We start from the raw sequence: 24,694 nt of genomic DNA, 5'->3' as shown, positions 1-24,694 counted from the left end.
CGTCCGTCTCCACTGACGCACAGGGGCCCTGGCCTGGCGCGACACCACGGCCCTCCAGCTCCCGGGGCTGTGAAGAGACCCCGTGGCAGCACACCCCTTTCTGCGGGGACACTGCGTCGCTGTGCAGGACGTCCTGCCAGCACACCCAGTCCTGTGGGGCCACTGCGTCACGGCCGCGTGGCGGCCGCATAGCAGCCAACAGGCAGGCGTGGCCCCTTCCCAGAAGAGTCTCGTCCTCCTGCCCGTGGGCCAAGGGGAGTGAGGTTTCAGCTGTGTCCCTGAAGAGGCCAAAGCAGGGCGCAGGGCCCAGGCTGGTGTGTCCAGCTGGCCTGGCCTCCACATAGATAGCCTTTGCTCAGCGCAGGCCTTCGGGAGCTCGCCGGCCAGCGTCTCAGCAGCCAGCCTGAACTTAGACAAGGTGCTCTGGGGAAAAGAAACGTGTGGTGTGCCTTGATTTTTTCCAGTAATTGTTCCATGGCTAGCTCTACTCGTAAGATTTTCCAAAATAAGGCCGTAGACGTGAAGTGTATCAGCATGCTGGGAGCCCAAGGCATGCGGACTGTCGGCACTCTGTACAGACCCCCGCCGCCAGGCAGACGGCGTGCGGGCCGCTAGGGCTGGCCAGGGTCCGCGCCTGGGGAGCCGTGGGTGCCCACTTGACAGGGAAGGCGCCAGAGGGGTGAGCCCCTTCTCCGGGAGGCCTCCGCGGTGCCCTGGAACTGACCTTGCACGGGTAACACAACCCATTTATACCAAATATTGGAATTTTTTGAATTTTGGCATGAGATTTATATGTTACCTAGAAAAATTCAAGGAACAGGGACCTGAAAACATTTCATTGTGTTCCATTGTTTTAATGGACCCCTAGGGATAACAGGATTAAGGCCCTCCTTCCTCCCCCTCCAAAGAAGCCGATTTCCTCAAAATCCCCCTTCGTGGGAGCAGTTTGGCCTGGTAGTTCAGCAAGTGACTGGTACCCACCTTCGGGCAGTGTTTAACAAGGTGGGATGTATTGCCGGCTTTGGGACAAGCGCTGTCACTGAAGCAAAAAGATGTATTGACTAGGAAGAGTGTTCCTCTGGGTATTTAAGCCTGCCACCCTTGTTTCTGCAGGAGACAGACAGTGACTAGCACCCCCTGCTGGATTGAGCTGCACTTGAACGGACCTTTGCAGTGGCTGGACAAGGTCCTCACACAGATGGGCTCCCCCAGCATCCGCTGTTCCAGCGTGTCCTAGAGGTCCTGAGCACGCAGGGGCAGGCAGGCTCGCTTGCGACAGTGGCCAGGGAGGAGACGGAGACCGGAACTCTACTCAGCCTGCTCGTGCCAAGGAAGAAGTATGTTTTCTCCCTCAACTAAGGTGACACCAGCCTGTTCTTGCGAAGCACAGAAGCAAAGATTTTACGAACAGTGGTGTCTGCCGAACCCGTGTGCCCTCGGCCCCAGTTTGAAGGACAAGAAACAGCTTGTGTGCTGGTGGCATGAGCGAACAGGTCCTGTTCAGCTGCCTGGCCTTCCCCCAGCCTCCTGTTCAAAGGACAGCAATCTGGGATGTCAGAGTCCAACAGCAAAGCCCCTCTGTCCAGGGCCGGGGTGTGGAATCTACCTTGGAAGGAAGTTCCGGCTCTCTGGCACGTGTGACAGACGGACACCTCTCTATATGTGCATTTCCAGCCAAGCCCCTCTGTGCGGGCAGAGTGGGGAGCCTGGCGACCTCTCCGCGTGGCGGGGAGCGCCCCACTGGCTCTCTCCTTTCTCCAAACACTGATTGGTGAGACAAATGTGTTCAGCAGGATGTGGTGCAGCCGTCTCTTCTTCCGGAAGCTCTCTGTTCTTTCTCCCTCGGAGCGGTTGGAAGGATCTGCCGAGGCTCAGCGTGTACGCAGTGTAGTTTATCATACTGATCTCAGAGATTTGAGTGACATTAAGTGTTCCCGAGAGGCAAGGGCTGAGCGACATCGTGCTGGGGGCAGCTCCGGCACCAGAAGTACTTGCTCCATACAGTCATGCACATGGCTGTGTTGGTTTAGTAAATCAGTTGCATTAAGTAAATCAACTTTATCATATGCTCTTTTAAAAGTTTTATATTAAAAAAAAAAATTCTGGGTAGGCACATTGACTGGGAAACCGGAGGAAAAGCCAGCACACAACTATTTCCTCCTCTGCCCCAAGGTGAAGCTCTGCCAGGTTTAGTGGAGGAGCCACCTGCCAGCACGTTGGGAAGTTGGAATTCACAGAAGCAAATGCACCAGAAGGGAAACATCTCAGGCCAACATACGCATATGAAAGGGCTATTAAATTTTTTTTATACCTTTGAAAATTGCAGGGTTGGTGTAAAGAGGTCTGTCATCTCCACCCTGGGATGGAAGATTATCTAGCTCACCGCGGAGGCCCATCAGCGACAACCATAGCAGTGATACTGTGTAATAAGTACTGCTCCCAGTGGCAATTAGGGAGAAAACTGGTATAAATTATTTCAACTGGAAAAAAAAAAGACAGAACCCTCTCTCTTACTGGCCTTTTGCAGAATACAGCAGACAGGATTGACACCTGCAAATGGTACTTTACTCTTTGCTGCTTTTTTTTTTTTTTTTTAAATGAAAGGACTTCTCACATCTTTGCATGGATTTATACCAGAAAAAATAAAAGGATTTCCTATGGAAGTCCCGTCTTATTCCAGGTGAAGGGAAGAAAGTGTAACTTTTGGCAGGTTCTGAACCTCGAATGTGATGCAATTTCTGATGCTCGATGCAGACTTGGGCCACTCGCTGGTGCCCCGCCTGCAGGGCCCTGTGCCCCGCGGGTGGAGCCGTGAGATTTCCAGGTAGGAGCACTGCTCCCCGAGCCTCCTGAGGACACAGGAAGAGAAGGAAGGAGCGCCCTGCCAGGCCTGTGTGCATCTTCCCGCGGGGAAGCTGACCCGGAACTCAGTGAGGCTATGAAACTCTCCACTTCCTCTGCAGCCCTAACTCTTCGGACCTGGCTCGATGCTCTGAAGACTGCCGCTTGCAAACACGGGAAGTCCTCTGATCCTCCCGGATGTGCATTTGTGTTCCTGGTCAGTTCTGAGACCCAGGGCGAGAACGCGGAGTGATCACAGTCCCTCTCCTGAAAGCCACGGGCAGCGGCCTCTGAGGGCCTGGCTTCCTGGGCACGCAGTCATCCTCCAGGCGCGTGGAATCCAGCTTCAGGGACAGCCCAAGCCTGCAGAGCCAGGGCTCAGGTTGGGCTGTATTTGGATGGCGTCTGAACTCTCAGCGCTCAAATCTGATGGTTGCTTCTAGGAGGCATGAGGTTTGGATTTCGTGTTTTTCCCGAAGGCTGTTTCCTTGGCCCGTTCTCTTCGCAGACCACTGGAGGAGGATGAATTATCGTAAGCAAGCTGCCCTTGGCATCACTGACAGGAAGTTCGGGCATACTCAGAGGCTGGCCGGGCCGCTGCTCCTGTCACTCAGCAGCAGAGGTCTTTCGGGCATGTGTAATTAGTGTCCTTTCTTCGTGTTAAATTCTGTTGTACAAATGGCATTTATACATTTAAAAACTTTTTAAAGGTGGCTGTTCGATAGCAGTTTTAAGTATGGTTCCCTCAGGCCACGTGACTACCTGTGTGGACAGACCCCAGCCCTGGGCCTGGGGCAGGGGTCCTTGTCTCTGCCTGAGGAGCCAACGTTCAGTCCTTGTCCTCCTCCGCCCTGCGCGTCACCGACTTCACTTCGTAGTGCAGAGCCTGGCAGTGCACGCTCGGGAGCCGCTCGGCAGGGTTGGGTTACAGGCCTGTGCCCACACGTCGCCTCGGCCAGCCACCTTCCTGCCAGGCTGCAGTGGGGAGACCCGACGTTTTCAGAGGAGCCGGGAGTCAGGAGCAGAGACTTGGACTCTTAGGAAAAACACGAGGGCGAGGCTGCTGGCAGACTTTTCCATTGTCCTGATGTTGTCTGTGTTGTATTTTTTTTTTTTAACTGACCATGGTGATTATTTTTTAAAATTGTTAATGTATTGAAATGAGCTGTAGCACACATCATGTGCGTAGTTTGTTTTGTTTTTCTCCAGCTCCCCCTTGGCTTCCTAGAGCTTGGACATACTCCAGGACTAAATGCTCTTCCCCAAACCGCAGGCAAGGGTTTTCCCTAAGCAGCATGTGCTTGTCAGGCGCGGACATGAGCCTCAGGGGAGATGGCCAACGCTGGATTTCCTTCTCGGCCCACATTGCCCCTTCTGAGGCTCCGAGTGCGTCTCCTCGAGTCTAAAAGGAGCGGCGGGGAAAGGAACCCCGCTGCGCGTGGGACTGCTGTTTACTAAGGGGGCGGCGGCGGCACAGGCTTCGCCTAGACCCGCTTTCTTACTGTGTGGTTTTACGTGGTTAGAGCAGGGGCCCTCCCCAAATCCCCACGTCTCCCCTTTACTAGAAGAAAGCCAGAACAGCTAGCCAAGTGGTACCGCTTTCCTTCACGTGGCATCGACGACCCCTCACGGAAGTCTTGAGGATCTTTTCTCCGAGGGAGCACTGGCTGTCTCGGGTGGGCGGAGAGCAGAAAGACATTCGCCACACAGCGTGGGGCACAAAGCCGGGCGCGGTATCCCTCCCGGGAGGTGTCAGTCTGGGACACCCAGGCGCACACAGAAACACAGCTTTCATGGGAAGGAAACTTGCAGTTCATGTAACTGGATTGAGAAATTCTTAGTGATTCCATCATTGATTATTATTTTTTTTTAATGCAGAAGTAATGTATACGCTAGCATTCTGGTGTTTTTATATTTATGTAATAATTTCTTAAAACCATTCAGACAGGTAACTATTTAATTTTTTAAAAGTACATGTGGAAAGGTGTCTCCTCCTAAGGACAGTGGCTGGAAGGGGCGGGGCGCGGCCAGTTCTCGGTCTTGGTGGAGGGTGTAGGAGCTCTTCGGGTTTGGCATCGGAAGCACCGAACCCGGCTGGCTAAGCAGGCAGCTCCGAGTCAAATCTGGGCCCTCTGACAGGGACCTTCGCTCGGGGTCAGAGCTTCCCCTGGAGAGACGGAGCCGTCTGTGCAGAGCCGCCTTCCCTCACCCTCAGTGCCTGGCATCAGCCCCGCGGAGCCTCGTTCTGGTGTGCGGGAGGGGACTAGGACAGGGAGGAGGATGCCGATTCCCTTCGCTATTCAACCAGTCTTTTAATCTCTGTAAAAAGCATGTATGTATTTATAGTGTTTTAGATTTTTCTAACTTTTGTATCTTAAAAGCAGAGCACCTGTTTCAGCATTGTACCCCCCTTGTTAAAGATGATTCATGTTGTCTCTTCCCTCCTTTTGCTCTTGTAAGTGCCCTTCTAATAAACTTTTCATTGAAAAGCTCCTAGGCCAGGAGCTCGGTCTGATGTTTGCTGGCGTCTCTGGGTGGAGAGATTCAAAAGTGAGCCGGGTGCAGAGGGAGAAATCCGCTAAGCCCCGTGTACTAGGTCAGCACCGCAGCCGGCCACGGTGCTGCTGTCACCCCCACCCGCCCCAGTCACGCACCAGGGCACTGCTTGAGACAGCAGGAGGCCGTGTCATCCACGTAAGAATCATACTCTTTGCTCCCTGCATGCAAACCCTGCCCCGTCCCTCTGACACTCTGCAAGGCCACCACCACCCTCTAGACTTGCCACCTCTGGCTTCTGCTCGGCCTCTCCTAGCCAGCCCCCCTCCACACTGTCTCCCACTCCTGAAGGCCTTCACAACAGTCTTCCCACAGGTAGAGAGTTTTACATTCATGGGGACTACGCTTCCATACTGTCCAGCTCAGAGCACGGTCAGTTCTAGTGAAAATTCACTGTGAATTCCAAGTCCCAATGAGAGAGAGACTTCAGAATTGTTTCCGTGGCTTAAGATGATCAAGGTGTAAGGTGCCATTTGCTTTTCAAGTGTTTGAAAAGGCAGAATTCGGGGTGGCAGCCTAGAGATGGCTGGAGTTGGCCTCTACTGAGGCCTCTGTAGCAGTCCTTGAAGGACCTGAACCCAACCCCTCCTCCTCAGGAAGGAGTCTGAGCGCCCTCAGGGGCTGCCACACTTGGCCTCCATGAATGCAAGCAGTGCCTGCCTTACAGTTTTTCCAGAGGCCTTCCCCGAAGTTCTGTGGATCACTCAACAGCTGACTTAAACCAGCGACTCAATTCCAACAGTTAGACCTGAGCCAGCGCGTAGCGCCCCCTGGGAAACATCTTCTGCTCCCCGGTTAGCAGCTGCCTCTGCCCTTCTACCTTTCTGTTCTCAGCAGCACGATGCGCCTTTTCTTCCCCTTGCTCAGGCAGCCCTGGCTGAGCAGACTCCCGGCCTCCGCAGCCCCTCAGGCAGGCTGCTCTGTCCCACCCGCGGCCCTCCTGGACTGGAGTTCCCACACCACTGCCTGTGCTCTTGACATACACTGTGCTCTTCGAGTGACCCCGTCAACCCTTGAAATTTCAAGCCACACAAATACCATGCCTTTCCACTGGGTTACTTTACTCTGACTCCTTACATATGACAGAGGAATGACACCAAAATACAGTCCCTGATTACCTTTGATCATAGCTTCCAAAATTCTAATTTGTCCTCCATGCCAGGGATAGCAAGTTACGTGGCAAAATTAACTACCATTCCCTGTATCTCTGTCCATGGCCAAAACCTCTAATCACGGGGCTGGGTCCATTCCCAGGCTCAGAACCCTTAACACAGCTGGACGACCAGGCAGCCACGGATGGGTCTGTGGCCACATTTTCCCGGAGTGTGTTTAAGGCTGGGTGGCTTTTCTGCTCACAGATTTATGGCTCCCAGGCTCCTCCAGAGCTGGGACGGACTCCACGAGGTCCCTCTGATGTCACTCTGACCGTACCTACCATCACTATCTGGACTACCTGGGTTTTCTTAAGAGGCCTGTTGCTTTCTTTCCGTAACCGTTTAAACTGTAATTTATACTAACAGTTCTGCTGCCTGCACTTACTTACCTGTCTACCCAAATTCTTTATCTTTTTAGCTCAGTTCAAGCAGCACTTGCCCTAGGTCAGTGGCTCTGCAGCATGCACCAGCGGGCACATCAGAATGTGCACACTCAGGCCCCACTCGGATCACTCAGTCTCGCTCCAGGGATTCCAGCGAATCCCCACATGCTCTCGGTTCAGCAGTGCAGCCGAGATGCACCCCCTGCCCTGCCCACCACGCCCCGCTCTCTTCTCCCGTGGCGCTGAGGCTTGTCACAGCGCACTTCATATTCCGCCTGGCATTCTGCCTGCTGTGACCTTGTCCTGCTTGCCCCCTACTCCCTCCAAAGATGGACTCTGAGCTCCTTGAAGATGCATCCTTCGGCGAGTCTCTGTCCTCCCCCGTGCCTCGTTCTCAGTCTGGCACTACAAGGTCACCCACTGAGTTGGGTGGACCCTGACCCTTACTTCAGCCCTCACTAATCCAGAATGGACAAGTCTGAGGCCATCTCACTGTATTAATAACATCCTGGGAGTTTTCTGGAGAGATACCACTGGTAGAGACCATGTCTTGAACTTCAGATTAAAAGAATCTTTTCTCTTTCAAACTACACTGACATTTCCATAAAGTACTGACCACCCAGGCCTTACTTAGCCCACACTTCTGCAGCATTGAAACCATCCGGTAGATAGCAAAAGGGGCAGAGGCACCGACTGACCATGTCCTTCAGTGCAGAGAAGCAGGGAGGCCTCCTCGTTAGCAAGCCGAGCAAGAGTGATGTCACGCGACCTGGGGCGCCTGTGGACGACGCACACAAAGGGTTGGGAAGGACTGCCTTTCTTCCCCCAAGCCTGTGTTCTGAAGATGCAGGAACAACCACGAGGGCCAGGTTTTGAGGCAACCGTTTCCCAACATGCAACAACATAGAACTGTACATCACTGAAGGGCTCTGGGAAAAGGTGTCCTGTTGCCCTTTCCTCCGCCGTTCCTTCCTCATTCTCTAAGGCGGGAACAACTTGGAATCGAGTAAGACACTTCTGACACTAAAACTTAACTCCATGCAAAGACGCTATGTGAAGATCAAGGCCTGTGACACTAGGGACAGTCCTGGGTAACGCCTAAATACCGAACTGCAGACTTTCTGAGACCTGTCTGAGGAGCTTACATGTCAGAGCTGCAAGAACAGATCACTAAACTAAACCCGAAAGGGAATCTGAATCAAAAACTACAATCCTGCTTCACTCAGCATTTTACTTTAAGAGACAAATTGTGGGAACACTGAAATAGGGCACTGTCTCCAAATTAAGCTTGTACGCAAGTGGTACTCGTCAATATAATTGACCGGATTTTATATTTTCTCCACCTACAGCCCTCCGGCATGATTCGGTATGCGATACTGCAATGCTGTGGTTAAACTGTCTACTGTGCGTGCGTGCGTGTATAGAGCGTGAAGAGCAAGTGGTCACTGAATCCGACCCCCTGAACGCACAAGACACATGCTTGCTAAATGTACCTTTGCATCAGCCAACACGGAGCTTTCATCGAACCCTCAGCCAGATTCTCCTAAGAGCGCCTTTCCAAGGCAGGCAGGCGGGGCCGGGGCTACTTCCAAGTTCTCCCGGTGGCCACTGCGAGAGACCCACTGCTCAAGGTTAACGGAATCTGACAAGCCAGGGCAAGACAGTTGATCCCGCCGCCCCACAGAGGGAACACGGAGTCAGCTGTGTGTCGCCTTTCACATGTTACAAGCAGCCGCGGAACAGCCTGATGTGCGCTGCGGCCTGCGGCCGTGTGCCACATTCCTCGGCCATCTAAGTCTCGCTTCCCTGGATCTCCAGCTTCCCTCAATCCTATGCAGCCAGGCTCTATAAATAGGAAGCAAACAAACTGGATCTGTCAATCTTCTCAGACCCTGGCAGGACAGCATATTTTAAAATTATAAAAATATCTATGTCTTCACCACTCTAAAATTATTATATAACACGATATCCGGGCGGGGGAGGTTTATTCCTGTCTCTCCCTACTTCCAGCACTCTCGGATTTTCAAGCTTTGAGAGCATTTTCACCAAACGTGAACCATGCCTTCCAGCGAAGGCTGCGGGGCTGCCGCGTGCCAAGCACTGTGCCGCGCCGACCGAGTGTTTAAGGAGAGAGCTCACGCTCTTCAATTCCAGCTGCGTGCTCTGTAACAGGCACACAGGTCAAGTTAGAGACGGCAACTGTTACTGCAGTATTAGCTTGCAATCCATCTTTCAAACATGAGCCAGCAGCAGACAGCACGCGATACCTTTGTTTTTTCCGGTACCAGGAATTGAACTCACAACCTTGCACTTGCCAGGCAGGCGCTGTGCTGCTGAGCTAAATCCCCAGCCCCAGCATGCGATACCTTTATCCTGCATGTGCCTAGGAGGGGTCCCCATCCCCAGACAGCTGAGACTCAGAGCAGTACACACTACATTCGGGGCAGGTGGGCTCTAATAGGATGGGTCTGACAAACCCTTAGGCTCTTCACTACATGTGCCTGACCCAAAGGAGGAAGGCTGGCTTATCCCACTTGTACCCTACTGAAAAGTAACACACATTAGCAGGCTTTGGAAATAAGTCACATTTTAATCACTTGGCTTTGCTAGATCGATAAAGTCAAGTTCATAGTTTTTTTCTTTTCCTAATCTGTTTCCCTTAACAATGTGGCCTAACACATTCTCTAAAAATTTCTATGTTTTAAGAAGTATGTGTTCCACCTTCCTGTTGATGTCAAGGCCAGTTTCCCTTCCATTTTTAATCAGGGGGTCACAAAGCCTCCTCAAGAAACATCACCTCAGAGAAGCACAGTCACCTCAGAGCAGTATCATTCCCACCGGTGAGAGGGGCGGGCAGTGAACCGCACATGCAAAGAGCTTCAGAAAAGGGGAGTGGCAGACAGCAAGCAAGGTGGCGTCCACTGTTCCCGGGGTGCCTCTTCCCGAAGGCTCCACTGCGAGCTGTCCCCTCCCAGATGGCTTGCTGGCCTCTGGAACATTCCGCCCTCTGCTGTCTCCAGCTCCCCTGAGCCTACACTGGGGACCCGGAGTGGGCCTGAAGCTTGGTTTTGCTCATGATCTAACCTGTGCTCCCTCCACTCTGGGAGCAGAGCCCACGCTCAGCCAGAACCAGCACCGGGCCCGTGTGCCAGCGCCACCGTCCACAGCACTGTGTCGGTCCGGAGCCACAGCGGGGGCAGATCAGAGCGGGTCGATGGCGCATACTACGCAAGTGTCCACCGAGAAAGCAACTGGGATTTTTATTTGTTGTACCCTCGGCTCGTCTCTGAAACTCTGCTTTGGTTGGTTTCTCTGGGGCTGACCCCTCCCACATGGCCCTGGATAAAGGACGAAGGACTTCCCCAGGGCTACAGCCCAGAAGGGCACACAGGCAAGAGGACCCCACGCTGAGAGAGAAACAAGGTGCCAGGTGCGCGCTGCCTGCTGCTTCAGCCCTGTGCAGTCAGCCTACTGCAGCGGTGACTTGCCGGCTTCCAAACACGAAGAAGGGACGCTTGCCTTGTTTTGAGGTTTGAAGGGTGAGGGCACAGCTCTGGCATCTCAAGCGGCAGAGGAGCGGGCTAAGGCAGAAGAAGGTCTTCACATAATGGCGACATAACCACTTCGGTCATCAGCACACCGTTTCCGCGACCCACACGGAACCCTTCCGGTTCTCCCTCACACAGGCCCCACGAGGTCCTGGCAGAGGCTTCTTTAACCCGCACCAGTTAGGAAACCTTCGCTTTATTTCTGGTAGTCTAAAAATACACGCTGGTTTTCCAATTCTTTCTAGTTCAAGCTCAGATACCACACTTCAAAGAAACATTCAGAAGCACATTCTAAGTTGGATATAAACTCAGGGGCCACTGACTTTGCCCAGCCTCTCGTACTATGGCACAAACTAAATCTGCAGCTACCTGTTTTCTTCCAAGAAAAAGCATCAGAGCTCGAGCTGCAAGCTCCTGGAATGGGGAAATTCCCATCATCACGCACAAACTCCTGACCTGGGGCATGAATGTGGAGGCAAGGAGCATAACACAAAGGCTGGCTGAGAGTGTCTGCTTGGTTTCCTTCTGTAAATTGGGCAAATCACACAGACCTGTGATACTCACCCTACCCCACTCCTGGAACAAAAAAGAATTTGAGAAAGTCTCACTGTTGTCACTGTACTCCTCAAGGAGAAAGACTTCTCTGAACTCCTTACTAAAAACTAACATTAAGGGGGACCTTAAAAACAAACCTGGCAGCCAACATAACAATGGGGATCTCAGCAAAGTAGAACTGGCTCAAGTAGGAAGTATCTTGGGTAGAGACAGCTAGCATCCTTGTCAGTCCAACCGAGCAGGGATAAGCTAGTGTTCTTCATCAGAAGAAAGGCCTTCAATTTCATCTCTGTCTCCCCCAATTGCCATCCAGAAAGCCTTAGCCACCTGTGGAGAGAAGCAGGCAACAAGTTTTAGCCAACAGCTGAATTTCAGTCCTACCTTGAACTAACCGATGCATGCTGCCCTCTAGCCCTCTGGCAAAACTGAAATCCTTAAATACCCTTTGACCCAGGACTTCCATATCTAGGAGTTTAAACTAAAGATGCCATGAGAGGTGTATATGGAGGGATGTGTAAGGATATGCACAGCTTCATTTATAGAAGCAAAAATATAAATGTACTGTTGGCCTATATCTCCAAAGGGAAACTGGATAAATTATGACACAGACAAATAATGGAATCCCAGCAACCATGTAACTTTCCTGCCAAGAACATATGTCATGTTGGTCATAACAAAACTGCTAGAAGTCGCCTGGCCCCAAAGCTAGGAAGACAAATATCCCAAGTCTCAGTGAGTCACTCGGCATACATTTGAGAAATCTTATTGTGACTGAACTAACAGCATTACTATTGCACAAATATTTAATTGTAAGTTAATATTCAATGAAAGCTCACACTAAGACCCTTTAGAAGTGCACAAGTGTGACATATGACAACACCGGACCTTTTGTAGGTACTCAATAAATACCTCACTGATTTTCTCACCTTTTCTGCGTGCAACTTTCTTTGCTCATGAGGAAGCGTCGCAGCCTTGTCTAGGGGGAAAATATATCTTAAGAAACTTGCAGCAAAAGGGAACCTGGAGGGTGGGGATGTTCTAACACAGGACGGTGGGACATGGGTTCCACAGATGTATGTTTGTAGCGGTCATCACCGCTACTAGGAAGCTGAAGTCTTCCAGACTGTCCACATGGAAAGGATGTCAGTAAATCGCCGGGGACCTGAGACCTACCATGGTAATGAGCACACCGAAAGAGACAGAGAGGTGCAAGATGGGAAAACAAGAAGAAACAGAATGAAGAAAGGCAATTTTCTACAGGGAAATTCTATCAGCAGAGGATGGCACAGCCCCCACCCCAGGGTAAATGTTCTCTGTACAGCTAAGCCCAGACTCAAATCCAGCAGTTACAAAATAAAATCCGACTACATAAAATGGATGAGTGTCACTATGGGAATACGTTAGACAGAAGCGAGTCCATTACCTTTCATTTCTTTTAGTTTTGAAAATAGTCTTTCAAAATTTTCCAGATCTCCTCCTCCAGTAGTAAGGCTGGCTAATTCCTGAATATCCAGATCTAACATGGGATCTGAAATAAGATTTGTAACATGTTATTTGTGTCTCAGCCAGGACCCAGACTCCTAAGGCAAGCAATGCCGGCTTCGATGAAGGTGGCCAGGGACTGAGCTCCCGGCACCCCCGCTCCGCAGGTCACAGTGCCCCGCCGGCTTGGCCGCTGGCACCCCGCCGACAGCTAGGAACTGACTGTCCCTACGGCAGTGTGACGAGGGAAGGAGGACTAGCGCGGGGCTGGAACGACTGCCTAGGTCACAGCTACTAAACGAACTGACATTTAGGTGACTCCACCTGGGAAAGCCACGCGTGCCCCGCCAGGCTACGCTGATTCAGAACCGCGACCGAAGTGACGTAGCACTGGACAGCACGGGAGGTTCTGGCACACCTACTACGACAGCAGCCGGGCAAGCTGAGGACAGACGTCATTATCCACAGCTTACAGATGAAAAGCCCTTACTTTAAAATGGGCTCACGGAAATGAGAGCTAGCTATTCATCTCTTACTGCAGACCCTTTATCTACTGTACATCGGCGCATTCCTCTTTATCAAAGCCATTTTAATCAGGATTTTAATCCTCCTCCACTCCTGGCCCACCAGCTTTAGAGCACCTCCCCGACCGCCCCTTGCCTCCTTCCGTGCCCTTCAGAGCTGCCCAGGCCTGCACTGCCGCAGCGGTGCCTCCCGACATTTCCGGGCGCTGCGTCTGAAATCACTTTCATGTCACGAAGAGTTGCCAAAATGGCGCAGAATTCCCGTGAGTCTTGCAGCCACCATCGCTGTGCGAACACCCTGTGTTGTTACTAGTATTGAAAGCGGTTAGCACTGACTTCACGCTGCTAACGCACAGGCTTCGTTCAGACTTCGTCGTCACTCTTTCTCCGAGGGTCCCCTCTCCGTCCCGGGGTCCGACGCAGAAGTCAGCGTCCTAGTCCCTTACTCCTCCCCAGTGCGGTCCTCAGCCTTCGCCTTTCCTGACGCTGACACTGCAGAAGAGCGCGCTCAGTCATTCTGCGTGACGCCCGCAGTCTGGTCTGGCATGTTCTTACGACATCGTGGGCAAGACGACAGCACGGGCGCTGCACTTCCTGCAGGGCCTCCTGCGGGGCACCCAACGCCAGCACGCCCTACTTCTGCTCATGAGGTGGCTGGGATCTGCCCGGTTTCTCCCGAGTACAGTTCCTACATTCTCCTCTGAAATCAATAAATACCTTAGGGGAGAAATTTCTAGACTAGGCAAATAACCTACTTCTACTCCAATTTTCATCCACTGATTTTAACCTTGCCTGCAAGAACTATTACTGTGGTGTGTGCCTCATGTTGGTTTTCTATTTCCCTCATTCCTTCTGCATTTATGAACTGGAATTCATCCGTGAGGAGGAAGACTCCTTTCTTTCCCATTTATTTATATTAGTACAGCCTCACGAAATTTATTCTGTGAGTTACAATCCAATCGTAGATGAACTTATTCTGCTGGTCGCACTGTCCAAGCCTTAGTCCCTGGAAGCTCTCAGGCTGCCTCCTGTGCCCTTCCCACACGCCTGAGTTCTTTGCGAAGCACTTCCTTACCCTCTGGCAGCACAGATGACCCTGACCCAGGACATCAGACACTGCTCGAAGAGCCCTGGTTCCTTCTACTGAAACCTGGTACTTAGAAGCCAGGATCTCAGTGCTCGCCAAATACATGCATCCACACTAACACATGCATGCACACACATCTGTCTTTATTTCTCTACTGTTCTAAGTTTATTTTTACAACCATGAGTTCATATCGATATGTTAGGTTCCAATCCAATACCAAAGGGTTGGTTCATTCTAGAATTCTCCTTTATTTATTTTATAACTTCCTTCTCTGACAATGAATGAAAAGTCTAGGTTTCATTATCTAGAATATGTTTTATTTAGCCTGTTTTCCTGAAATAAGACTTAGCTGTGAAATAATCAGCCATGAAAACTAGAGACCACAAGTGCCAGCCCCAATCAGCCTGTCTTTTTTTTTTTTAACCCGCCTTAAGGAGTAGCCACCGAGCAAGAGAATGGTGACAGCAGAAACTTACAATGCTTAAAAGGCCAACAGGAAGGATTCAATTAAAAGCAGAAGGTTGAACAAACCAAAGAGAAAAGATTATATCTAATTTTCTCTTAACACATTTCTATAACCAATCGCTTGAGTTTTCTATATGGATTATCTTCAAACCAGAAAAACAACTTTAAGAAAGTGTCACCGTGTGCGAATGCCCAACAGAACGATGATAAGACGGGAGTAGCTGTCGTTCCCCACTACAGAAGAACATTCCTGTCAACTCTAAGCTCCTTGGCTGCCTGGCTTTGGACAGCAGACTTGGTTCCAGGTGCGAGATGTCCTTGAACAAGTTACTGTATTTCTCTAGGTGTCAATATCTTCTCTGTAGAACAACGTTTTTGCCAAATCTCATTACCAAATGAGAAAGTGGATACAAAAAAACTATGCAAGGATGTGAAAGGGCTTATGAATATAATATTGCATTATTCTCGCCACCATTAACTCCAACTACTGCTAAATACTATGAAAAAAAAATCCCATGGAACACAGAACTATAAGGCTGTTGTAACACCAGGTTCTTTCTGTCTTACCTAAGATGATCTGAATCAAGATCCTGCTAAGAGAACAAAGAGGAAATGGGACCCACATGTGTCTGCCATGTACTTATTCTCCCCCCTTTTCTGACATCACGGGCAAAGCTCCCATTTAGGGCACATCATCCATTTTCTTCCCTTCTCCATGTTCACAGTCAACTGCACCCTCCACAATTCCCGCCCAGAAATCCATTCCAAACTGCACAGAGCTGTCTCGTGGCGGCCCAAGTACTCACCCAAAGTGCTATCGCCCTGGGCATCTGCTGTGTTAGATGCACCACCCCGATGGTCCGCGAGCGGTTCTGTCCTGTCTGCGGCTGGCAAAGGGGGCTGCTTAGAGGAAAATACACAGAAACGACAATTTAGCAGTAGGCTGTTTCACAGATAAATCCCCAAAAGGCTCATTCTCACGCTCCCCGGCTGGCTGTAAGAGCTGAAGGTAAGAAAAGAAAGAACAAGCAAGGCTGTTCCTATTTGAACAAAAAAGCTGAAAATTCCCTAACCCAGGAGCATTTGCCCTCAAGGAAAAACTAGCAAGTGTTCTGACTTTGCTAATGTTTTCTGTTTCACTTAGAGGCACGTTGTCAACATCACACTGTGGGGGGAGGAACTGACGTTTCCTCTGAAGTCCAGGACGAGAGGAGGATGCTGACTCTACTACTCCTGTTCAGTACAGCAGATGAAATCTGAGCCAGAGCAATTAGACAAGAAAAAGAAATAAAAGGGACATAAACAGGAAAACAGTCAAACCAGCCCGACACACACACAATATGACCCTGTACTCAGGAGACCCGAAGGAGTCACCAAGAGACTTGTAGAGGTAATGGACGAATTCAGCGAAGTTGATATAAAATCAACTTTAAAAGTCAACAGCTTTTCTCTAAACCAGTAATTTAACTAGTTGAGAAAGAAGTCAGGAAAGTAATTCCATTCTCAATAGCTTCAAAATGGTTAAAAGTAAAGAAACACCTAGGAATCAACCTAAACAAGGAAGTAAAAGAGCTCTACAGTGGAAATTACAAACCCTAAAGAAGGACCAGGGATATCGCTCAGTGGCACAGTGTCTGCCTGGCAAGTGCAAGGTCCTGAGTTTGATTCCAGGTACCAAAAAAAAAAAAAAAAGTAAAAAACTGAATTAGACTCTAGATGATGGAAAGCCCTCCCATGTTCATGGATTGGCAGAATTAATTTTGTTAAAATGGCCGTATTACTGAAAGCAATCTACAAATTCCACGCAATTTTTATCAAAATTCCAATGATATTCTTTATCAAAATTCAGAACTAGAAAAAAAAAAAAAAACCTGAAATTCACATGGAAACATCATAAATGACCCAGAATAGTCAAAGTAATCCTAAGCAAAAAGAACATGGCTGGAAGCATCACAATACCTGATTTCAAATTATACTACAAAGCCATCGTAACAAAAACAGCAAGGTACTGGCACAAAAACAGATACATAGATCAATGGGAGAGAAGGATACAAAAACAAACCCACTCAGCTACAACCTTCTGATTCCTGACTAAAGGACAGATGTTGAAGAAAAGATCGCCTCTTAAAAAAAACTGATGGCAGTACAATTGGTATCTAGGTAGAAGACTGAAACCAGATCCCTGTGCAGAATCAAAATCAAAGTCTCTCACCTATAAAAAAAGAACCCCCCCAAAATCAATTCAAAATAGATCAAAGACCAGGTATACAACCAGAAATTTTGAAACTGCTAGAAGACAACACAGGGGAAATGTTTACATATACTAAAAAAAAAAAAGATTTCCAGACTAGGATTCCAATGATATAGAAAATAATAGAATGAATTAATAAATGGGACTATATCAAATTAAAAAGGTCCTGCACAGCAAAGAAAACCACCTACAGAGTGCAGAGACAGCCTACAGAATGAAAGAATTTTTTTGCCAGCCACTCTTTCAATAAAGGATTAATACCTAGAATATACAAGGAACTCAAAAAACCCAGTCAATAAATGGGCAAATGAATAGAACAGATTTCTTTTTTTTTGTTGTTTTTTCTCTGGTACCGGGAACCAAGCTCACGACCTTGCGCTTGCCAGGCAGGCGCTTTTGCCGCTGAGCTAAATCCCCAGCCCCGAATAGAACAGATTTCTCAAAAGAAGTACAAATGCTAATGCGTTTATAAAAAAAAAAAAAATGTTCAACAGCTTTGGTCATTAGGGAGATGCGAATCAAAACAACACTGAGATTTTACCTTACCCCAGTCAGAAAGGCATATCTGTTTGACACAGGGTCTTGCTACGTAGTTCAGGCTGGCTTTGAACTCACTATGTAGCCCAGGCAGGTCTCGAACTCACAGCAATCCTCCTGCCTCAGCTTCCCAAGTGCTGGGATTAGAGTTGTGTGCTACCACACATGGCTGGCTAATGTTAAGAATATAAAAGTAATAAATGCTGTCAAGGATGGCAGTGGGAGGGTCGGTGGGGAGGAACCCTCTGCACCGTTGGTAAGGATGTAAATTAGTACCACTGTGGAAATCTATATGGAGCTTCCTCAAAAAGCTAAGAACAGAACTCCCATATGACTTGGCCATAACACTCCTTGGTATATACGCAAAGGAGTGGAAGTCAGCACAGTCTAAGGTACCTGCACACTCATATTCTCTGCGGCCCAATTCTCACTAGCCACGATAAGGAGCCAGCCTAGTGCCTAGCAACAGGCAAATGGTGCATGTATACATACTGCAGTAGTGTTCAGCCATGAAGAACAAGCGAGAGAGTGATGATTATGTGTGCATGTGCGAAGATACAAATTTAAACCTGGTATGTTATAAAATTAGTAGGCACTAGTGAAAACATATTTTAAAAAATTATTTTAAAAGATCCATGTTATACTCAAAATGTGAAAAATGCCATGAGCAGAACACCAACGGCTTTGAGGCTGATGGGAAGCACTGTGCAGGGACAACACCGCGCTGGGTCTCAGGCTCTGACCTGAGCAGAGCTGGCCCGGAGTCCCTGAGCACAGAGGGCCGCGCTCACGGAGGGCAGGGGCCTTGCCTCACATTTGTGTAAGGCCTTGTACACAGGAAGTACTTAAACACAATTTTATTTTCTATTTAAAGGTCTGGAGGCCTCAAGGAAATCCAAGTGTATTTCAAAAGACACTCCAGAAAAAACAGAGAGAGCCCAAGCTGCAGACCTCTCGGAAGAGCTGACTGCCGTCACTCTCGGGATGGGGGGTGGGGGGCAGGGGGGCGGGGGCGAATGCGCCTCGTCCACCAGGCACCCGGCACAATAGGGCCATGCGAGACCCTCCTGCCGTCTGTTATTATTCTCTGCCTCCTCATGAATGGAAAGAAAGAACGATACATGTGTACATGGTCGTAATGAAAAGGGGAAATTAAGGCCGAAGAGGAGAAAAGATCCAAGAGAAGCGTTACCTCTGAGTGACGAGGCTCCGTCATTGCACGGCTGCGGTTTGTCCCAGCCAATGAACTGAGAAGGCTGAAGCCTTGGTTCCTATCTGAAGAGAAAAGACATGATCATCAGGAATTTTCATTTACATTCTGAGTTACTGAAATGGCTGTGGTGATGATGGAATGAAGGACATCTCGTCATTATCAACGTTCTGACTATAAAATATGGTTAGTATCAACTGCCATGTTGTTAGAGCATGGATCTAGAACATTCCCTGAAGGTCCCCAGCCAGCGGGGAGATGGGAACAGTTAGGAGTCAGGGCTCATAGGAGAAAGCAGGGTCACTGGGGTGTCCTTGAAGAGGAGACTGAGATCGCAGCCTGTCCTCCCTCTTTCTGTCCGCCGGTCGCCGTGAGGTGAATAGGCCTCCTCCATATATGCTCCAGCCACGACACACTGGCTCAGCCCAGCCCAAGAAACCGTGGACAGAAGCCTCTGAAACCACGAGGCAAAGCAAACCTTTCCTCCTTGTAAGTAGATCATCTTGGTTATTCTGTCACAGTGACACAAAGCTGCCTGACATGCATATTCTGCATAAATGTTTTCAAATCACAGAATATTAGTCTAGGTCACAAATCATGATAGTGTCATTACAATATACAAAAAGGCCACTCCATGATTTCATTTGCAAAGATTAACAGCACTCATGCGTTAACAGTCACTATAAACAAATATTCCAGTTTTAAAATAAGAAAAACAATTAAAAATCAGCCCCAAGGCACGATTACGAGGTAAGAAGAACACATGTACTCTGAAACACAGCAGCCTTGAGATGAGGGGTCCCCTGCAATGAAGCTCCCTACGCTGCCGATGTCTGTATCTCAACGGAGAACAAGTCTGGGACAGAACGAACAGACCAAACACTCCTGAGTTACCGCCTTAGGGCCCAGGCCAAGGAATCTCTACATTTGGCAAATACTCCAGTGGAGACTCAGGATCAGAAAGCTCAAAAAACCCTGCCTTGGAGGAGAACACGGAACCCCATCCAGGAGTCTCGAGGCAGAGATGCCAAAACCTTCTCTCTCAAAAACACAACGCACCCCGCCCTGCCTTTCCTCCCTAAGCCCTGCTGGAGCCCCCTCCCACCTCTCACTCCTTCTGAGCCCCGCCCCAGTCTCCCCACTCTCTCTCAGGGACTCCAAGCCCCCCTCAACTCCTTACCCAAAGGCCTGGGTATGACCAAACCGAGGGCAGGGCGTGAAGAGGTCCAAGGCTACCCGTGTGCTACACTCTTTTGCGCTGTGGATTTGTTTATTCAAACATCAACGCAGCCCTTCCTTTCGGCCAGCGTGCTGCTGATTGTAAAGCAGTTGTACGCAGTTACACAAGATTTGGGGGTTTTACTTGTCACAAGGATACATGAGCGTTTTTACACTCTAAGCGTCTGTGTGAAAGGCGGGATCCCATAGTAAACTATTGCTGTAAGACACTCCTCCCTTCTATTACTGGAAATAACTCAGGCTTTGGGTAATTTTCAAATCTAACTCATAAAGCTCTCCTTATTTCAATTCCATGGCTTATGATTTTCCTCTGTCGGGCATTCCCTAAGCTTGGCAGGCCAGGCTGCAACCTGTGAAAAATAATACAATACAATGTGGGGTTGTGCATGTTATTAGACCAGAACAGTCCTCTTAAAACTTCAGCCACCTCCTTCACAGCGGCCGTCGGCGAGGAGCGACCCCAGGGCACAGGGGCTGGGAGCGGGAGCTGACTCCACACGACATGAACCTTGGATTTTGCTCCACGTTTGGGCATTACTCACCTACTCAAAGGGACTTTTACAACACGGTATGATTTTATGCTACGTATATTTTACCACAATTAAAAATAGTAAAAATGCTTAAGCCTCAATTCTAATGGATAAAATTATAAAAAAGAACAGTGGGCAGAGAACCGGGCTAGTGCACAGACAGAAAGGGCTTCAATCACGGCTATGCCCGCCTGTATGGTGGCAGACAAATTAATCTCTCTGTGCCTCAGCTTTCCGATCTGTAAAATGAGTTGGCCGCTAAACGCGGTGAAAGCCCCTGTGCTCAGGAAATCTGTAACGCTGTAGAGGCATCCTTCAGCCTCTCTTAACAGCTACCTGGAATTAGCAGAGCTTGTTTCTTCTTCTTCTCCCCTCTGATTATTGAATAGAGATAAAAATAACAGCGAGAACGTGAGAAGGTTCACAGATGGACTGGGTTTACCATCAGGCTTCCGACTTGTTATGATAGGCTGTGCTTGGTATTTTCTTATAAACAATAGAGAATTCAGTCAGCTAATAAGACAGTTCATATGTTCCACTGCTTATATTTTAAGGAACTTAAAAAACATCAACTTATACAATTCGGAAAATAATTCATTTTTGTTTATCCAAAGCAGAGTGCTTGTACATTAATGCTGCCCAGAAGACTTCAGTATTTTATACCCTATAGCTTTAAAGAAACTGCTTGGTTCAACGTTTTAAAAAATTCTGTCCACATGCACCCACTGTACAACTATTCTCATAGAAAAGAATTACATACATCTTGGTTGCTAGATATTTTTGTCTCTAGGATTCAAGACATGGAAATGTCATCCCTATTAAGAAGTACTGACTTACTCCTTTATGCGATTGTGGCTGAAACTTGCCCTAGCGTCTGTGATTTGGTTGATGCCACAAGATACTAGACTAGGAAGGAATAACTGACTTCACCTAATCAACTGCTCGATCTTCGGAGACACAGAAAGGGGAAGTTGTTATGTAAAGCAGATTATTCTGGAAGGCAAAGTAAGAATAGTAGTTCTTCCTTATCCAAAGGGGATCTGAAGCAAGAAGACAGGATGTGGCTAAAAGTAGCTGGGAAAGAAGGCATGACAAGATCCTGGGACACGTGCACAGGACAATTCTCAGAGCTCTGCATGCGGACTTCTCGCGAGAGGTTTTTGACAGGATGGCCTGGACGTAGGACCAGTGTGGGAAATATAAAAAAGGGACTGTCGCCATGAAGCACTCGCTGTTCTGTCTCCTGGAGGTAGCCCACCCTGCACTGCAGAGTGTATTTTTGTTTTTCTCCTTTCCCCAAGCTTACTCTGCAGAGCTCATTTTGCCCCTACCTTTAATAAGTGTAAAACTCTGCCACTACTTCTGCTTGTTTCTTTTTTCTTTACTTGGGACAGAAGGAACTAGACGTCACCTCTAGAAGAAGACTCCAGCACTCCAAAGCCCAGTAATGGCTACACGAAGATTCCCAGGAGATGTTTCAAACCGCAGGTGGTACCAAACACTATTTACAGTTTCTCCCTATACAGGGCAAGTGTCCCAGGGATTCAAAATGCTCCAAAATCCACAACTTTTTGAGCACTAGTATGCTGTTACAAGTGGAAAATTCCACACCTGATCTCATATAAAGGGCTACAGTTAAATCTTATCCCAAAGATAGCTCATTATGTATGTGCAGATATCAAAAAATCAAAAAATACCCAAAATACAAAAGCTTTTGGTCCTAAGCATTTTGGATCAGGGACACTCATTGTGTCTGTACACACATATGACAAAGTTTAATGTATCAACTAGACACAGCTGTTATTAAATAAACTAGTTATTTACTAATAACTAGTAAAACAGATCCAGTTTAACAATATACTGAATATGGTCACCTTCTCTCAAAATACGTATCTTGTTACGATGAACTTGTCCTTATGACATTGTGAGGAGGTGCTTAAAGAAAACACAGCTTCTCTTTGGCACATCACAGTTGGCAGCACCACTTTGGGACTGTTATTAAGTAAAATTGATGCACTGAAATACCTCAACAGTCAATCTGACAGCCAAAAGCACTACTAAATGACTGCTGCGTGGGTAGCACATACAATGGAGAAACGACGGACAAATGGGTAATTCACATTCTGGCGAGGACAGATTGAGACATGGCAATATTTCATTATGTTACTCGAAAAAGCACACAATTTAAGTTAAAGAGCTGGGTGTGGTGGCGTGTGCCTGTAATTCCAGCACTTGGGAGGCTGAAGCAGGAGGACTGTTGTGAGTTAGAGGCCAGCCTGGGCTACAAAGTGAGTTCAAAACCAGCCTGAACTGCATGGTGAGATCCTGTCGCAAAAAGACGAAAAAAAAAAGTGAATGAGTTGTGTATTTCTAGAATTTCTAGGCTGTGGTTGACTATAACTGAAAGCATAGATAAGGAGAAACTAATATGCATTAAACTCCACCCTAAAAACGCCAGCTTCAGTTGTCTAATAAGTAGGTACCAACGGAACAAAAGATAAAAATGACAGCGTCGTGGAAAAAATCTAGTGGTGCTGGTTATCAGCACAGGTTCTTCGAGGTATGACCAGAAACAAAACCACTACTGCCTCGAAAATAGATCTGAAATGGAAAATTCTCAAGGCTTGGGAATGAGAATTTATTTTTAGTAGGTTTCAAGAAAAGTTTAAAGACGAGAAATTGTTTAGATATCTCTTTACAAATCTAAAGGCTGTTATATCAGAAACCCAAAATGTATAGCAATTGACATATATCACATGAGACATTTTGAGAATTATAAACCAAAGCCAAGAAGGGAAATTTTAGTATGAGCATAAAAGGAAAAGTAATTTTTTAAAAAATGTACTTTCCCTTAAGTTTTCTGCTCTTCTCCCACTTCTCTTTATCAAGGTAATATAATAAATATATGAATTTGGAGATAAAGGCACAGATTTGGCCGGGCATGACTGCACATGCCTATAATCCCAGCACTTGGGAAGCTGAGGCAGGAGGATCACTCCAAGTTCGAGGCCAGCCTGGGCTACAAAGTGAGCTCAAGGCCAGCCTGAACTGCATAGCGACACCCTGTCTCAAAGAGATAAAGAAAGAAAGAAAAAAGGCACAGATTCTAGCTCTACCACTCACCTTGTGTCTTACAAGTCATGTCTTCTCTGTATCCTAGCACAGTACCCACATTTAAGCAGTGGGTATAACAATACTTTGCTTACAGATTACTGTAAGGCTTAATAATAACAGTAACAGCTGACATGTACTAAATGCTAAGGATGTGCAAAGTAGTATTTTCAGTACTGAACATGAAATGCCTCTTTAATCCTCACCACAAACTCTACCTTCTACACACAAACAGAAATCAGCATATTCCTTATTTATTGTGCTATCCCCTTTTACAGGTGATTTATTTTATTATTATCTCTTACAGAGTACAACTCAGATTAAGTTACTTGCCCGAAGTCACACAGTTGGAACCAGAACTTGAAATCTAGGCAGCCCTAACTCTAAATTCTACTCTCTTCTCATTAAGCCCCAAGGTCCTGGTTTGCCAAAGGAAAGAGCTGAGACAACTCTTATACAACAACTTGATGTATAAATATTGGGTGTGACACAAACTCAGGTCAACCTCAAAAAGATGTTTTTTATTCATAAATGGTTCTCTTTCACTAGTCACCCTTCACTATGTCCCTAGTTTAGAGTGTGATTTTCACAGGACCAAGCTGAACGCAGGAATGAACAACCACAGGCTACTTCAATGCATTAGTCACATAAAACTCAAGACAGACAAGTGGCCTGGTCCCTCTCTCTATCCCTTTACCGCCTCTCAAGTACAAGATGACCAAGGTTTCTCCATCTCAGCCCTACTGACCCTCATGTGACATCTGGGCAGGGGTGGGAGCTGTCTTGCGCATCCCCGACCTCAATCCACCAGGTACGTACACCACTGCCAACTGTCCCGAAGGACCGGTGTGTGCGTGCGCGAGTGTGCACATGCGTGTGCATGAGTGTGTGTGTGTTGGGGGGTGGGCTGTGCAAATCACCTTCAGTTGAGAACTGTGAGTATCGATCTAATCAAGACAGGAAATTTTGGGGTAAAACTGTTAGATTTTGAAAATATTTTCAATTAAAATTTAAAAAGAGAATCAAGACACTTAAAAGATTCAATCCTCACTTCCTATCAGTGTTTGAAATATGCTCTCCCCGCTCTAGAATAAACTACTCCCGATGGCCCTAGCCCAAGCCGCCTTTCCCTGGGTGCCATGTGCTCTTGTTGTCCTGACCCGTCCAGTAGCCCTTTGGAGAACAAGCGGGGTAAACACTTGTCTGTCATCTACCTGCCAC

General features: G+C 48.0%; 2 protein-coding genes across 4 annotated transcripts in view; one reads left to right on the top strand and one right to left on the bottom strand.

Annotated features, from left to right (window-relative positions):
• The window catches only part of Smad3 (SMAD family member 3), a 94,353-nt gene extending 89,016 nt beyond the window's left edge, over positions 1-5,337 (top strand). For 2 of the 3 annotated variants that reach the window (XM_013518932.1, XM_005393694.2), the window contains exon 9: positions 1,114-1,237. In XM_013518932.1, coding sequence (XP_013374386.1) covers positions 1,114-1,237 — 124 coding nt within the window. Of the gene's footprint in view, positions 1-1,113 lie in introns of all 3 variants that reach the window. The other variant, XM_005393692.2, reaches the window with a different exon arrangement.
• A 4,834-nt stretch (positions 5,338-10,171) lies between these two features.
• The window catches only part of Aagab (alpha- and gamma-adaptin binding protein), a 47,988-nt gene continuing 33,465 nt past the window's right edge, over positions 10,172-24,694 (bottom strand). The window contains exons 6-10 of the mRNA XM_005393690.2: positions 18,576-18,658; positions 15,402-15,498; positions 12,461-12,565; positions 11,964-12,013; positions 10,172-11,364 (exon numbers count right to left, since the gene is read on the bottom strand). Of these exons, the coding sequence (XP_005393747.1) occupies positions 11,287-11,364; positions 11,964-12,013; positions 12,461-12,565; positions 15,402-15,498; positions 18,576-18,658 (413 nt within the window). The 3' untranslated portion in view covers positions 10,172-11,286. The remainder of the gene's footprint in view (positions 11,365-11,963; positions 12,014-12,460; positions 12,566-15,401; positions 15,499-18,575; positions 18,659-24,694) is intronic.

Source organism: Chinchilla lanigera, unplaced genomic scaffold (genome assembly GCF_000276665.1).
Source record: "Chinchilla lanigera isolate Chin_1 unplaced genomic scaffold, ChiLan1.0 scaffold00049, whole genome shotgun sequence".
Lineage (NCBI taxonomy): Eukaryota > Metazoa > Chordata > Mammalia > Rodentia > Chinchillidae > Chinchilla > Chinchilla lanigera.
Note: the sequence above shows the minus strand (reverse complement) of the source record. Positions and strands in the feature narration are given on the sequence as shown.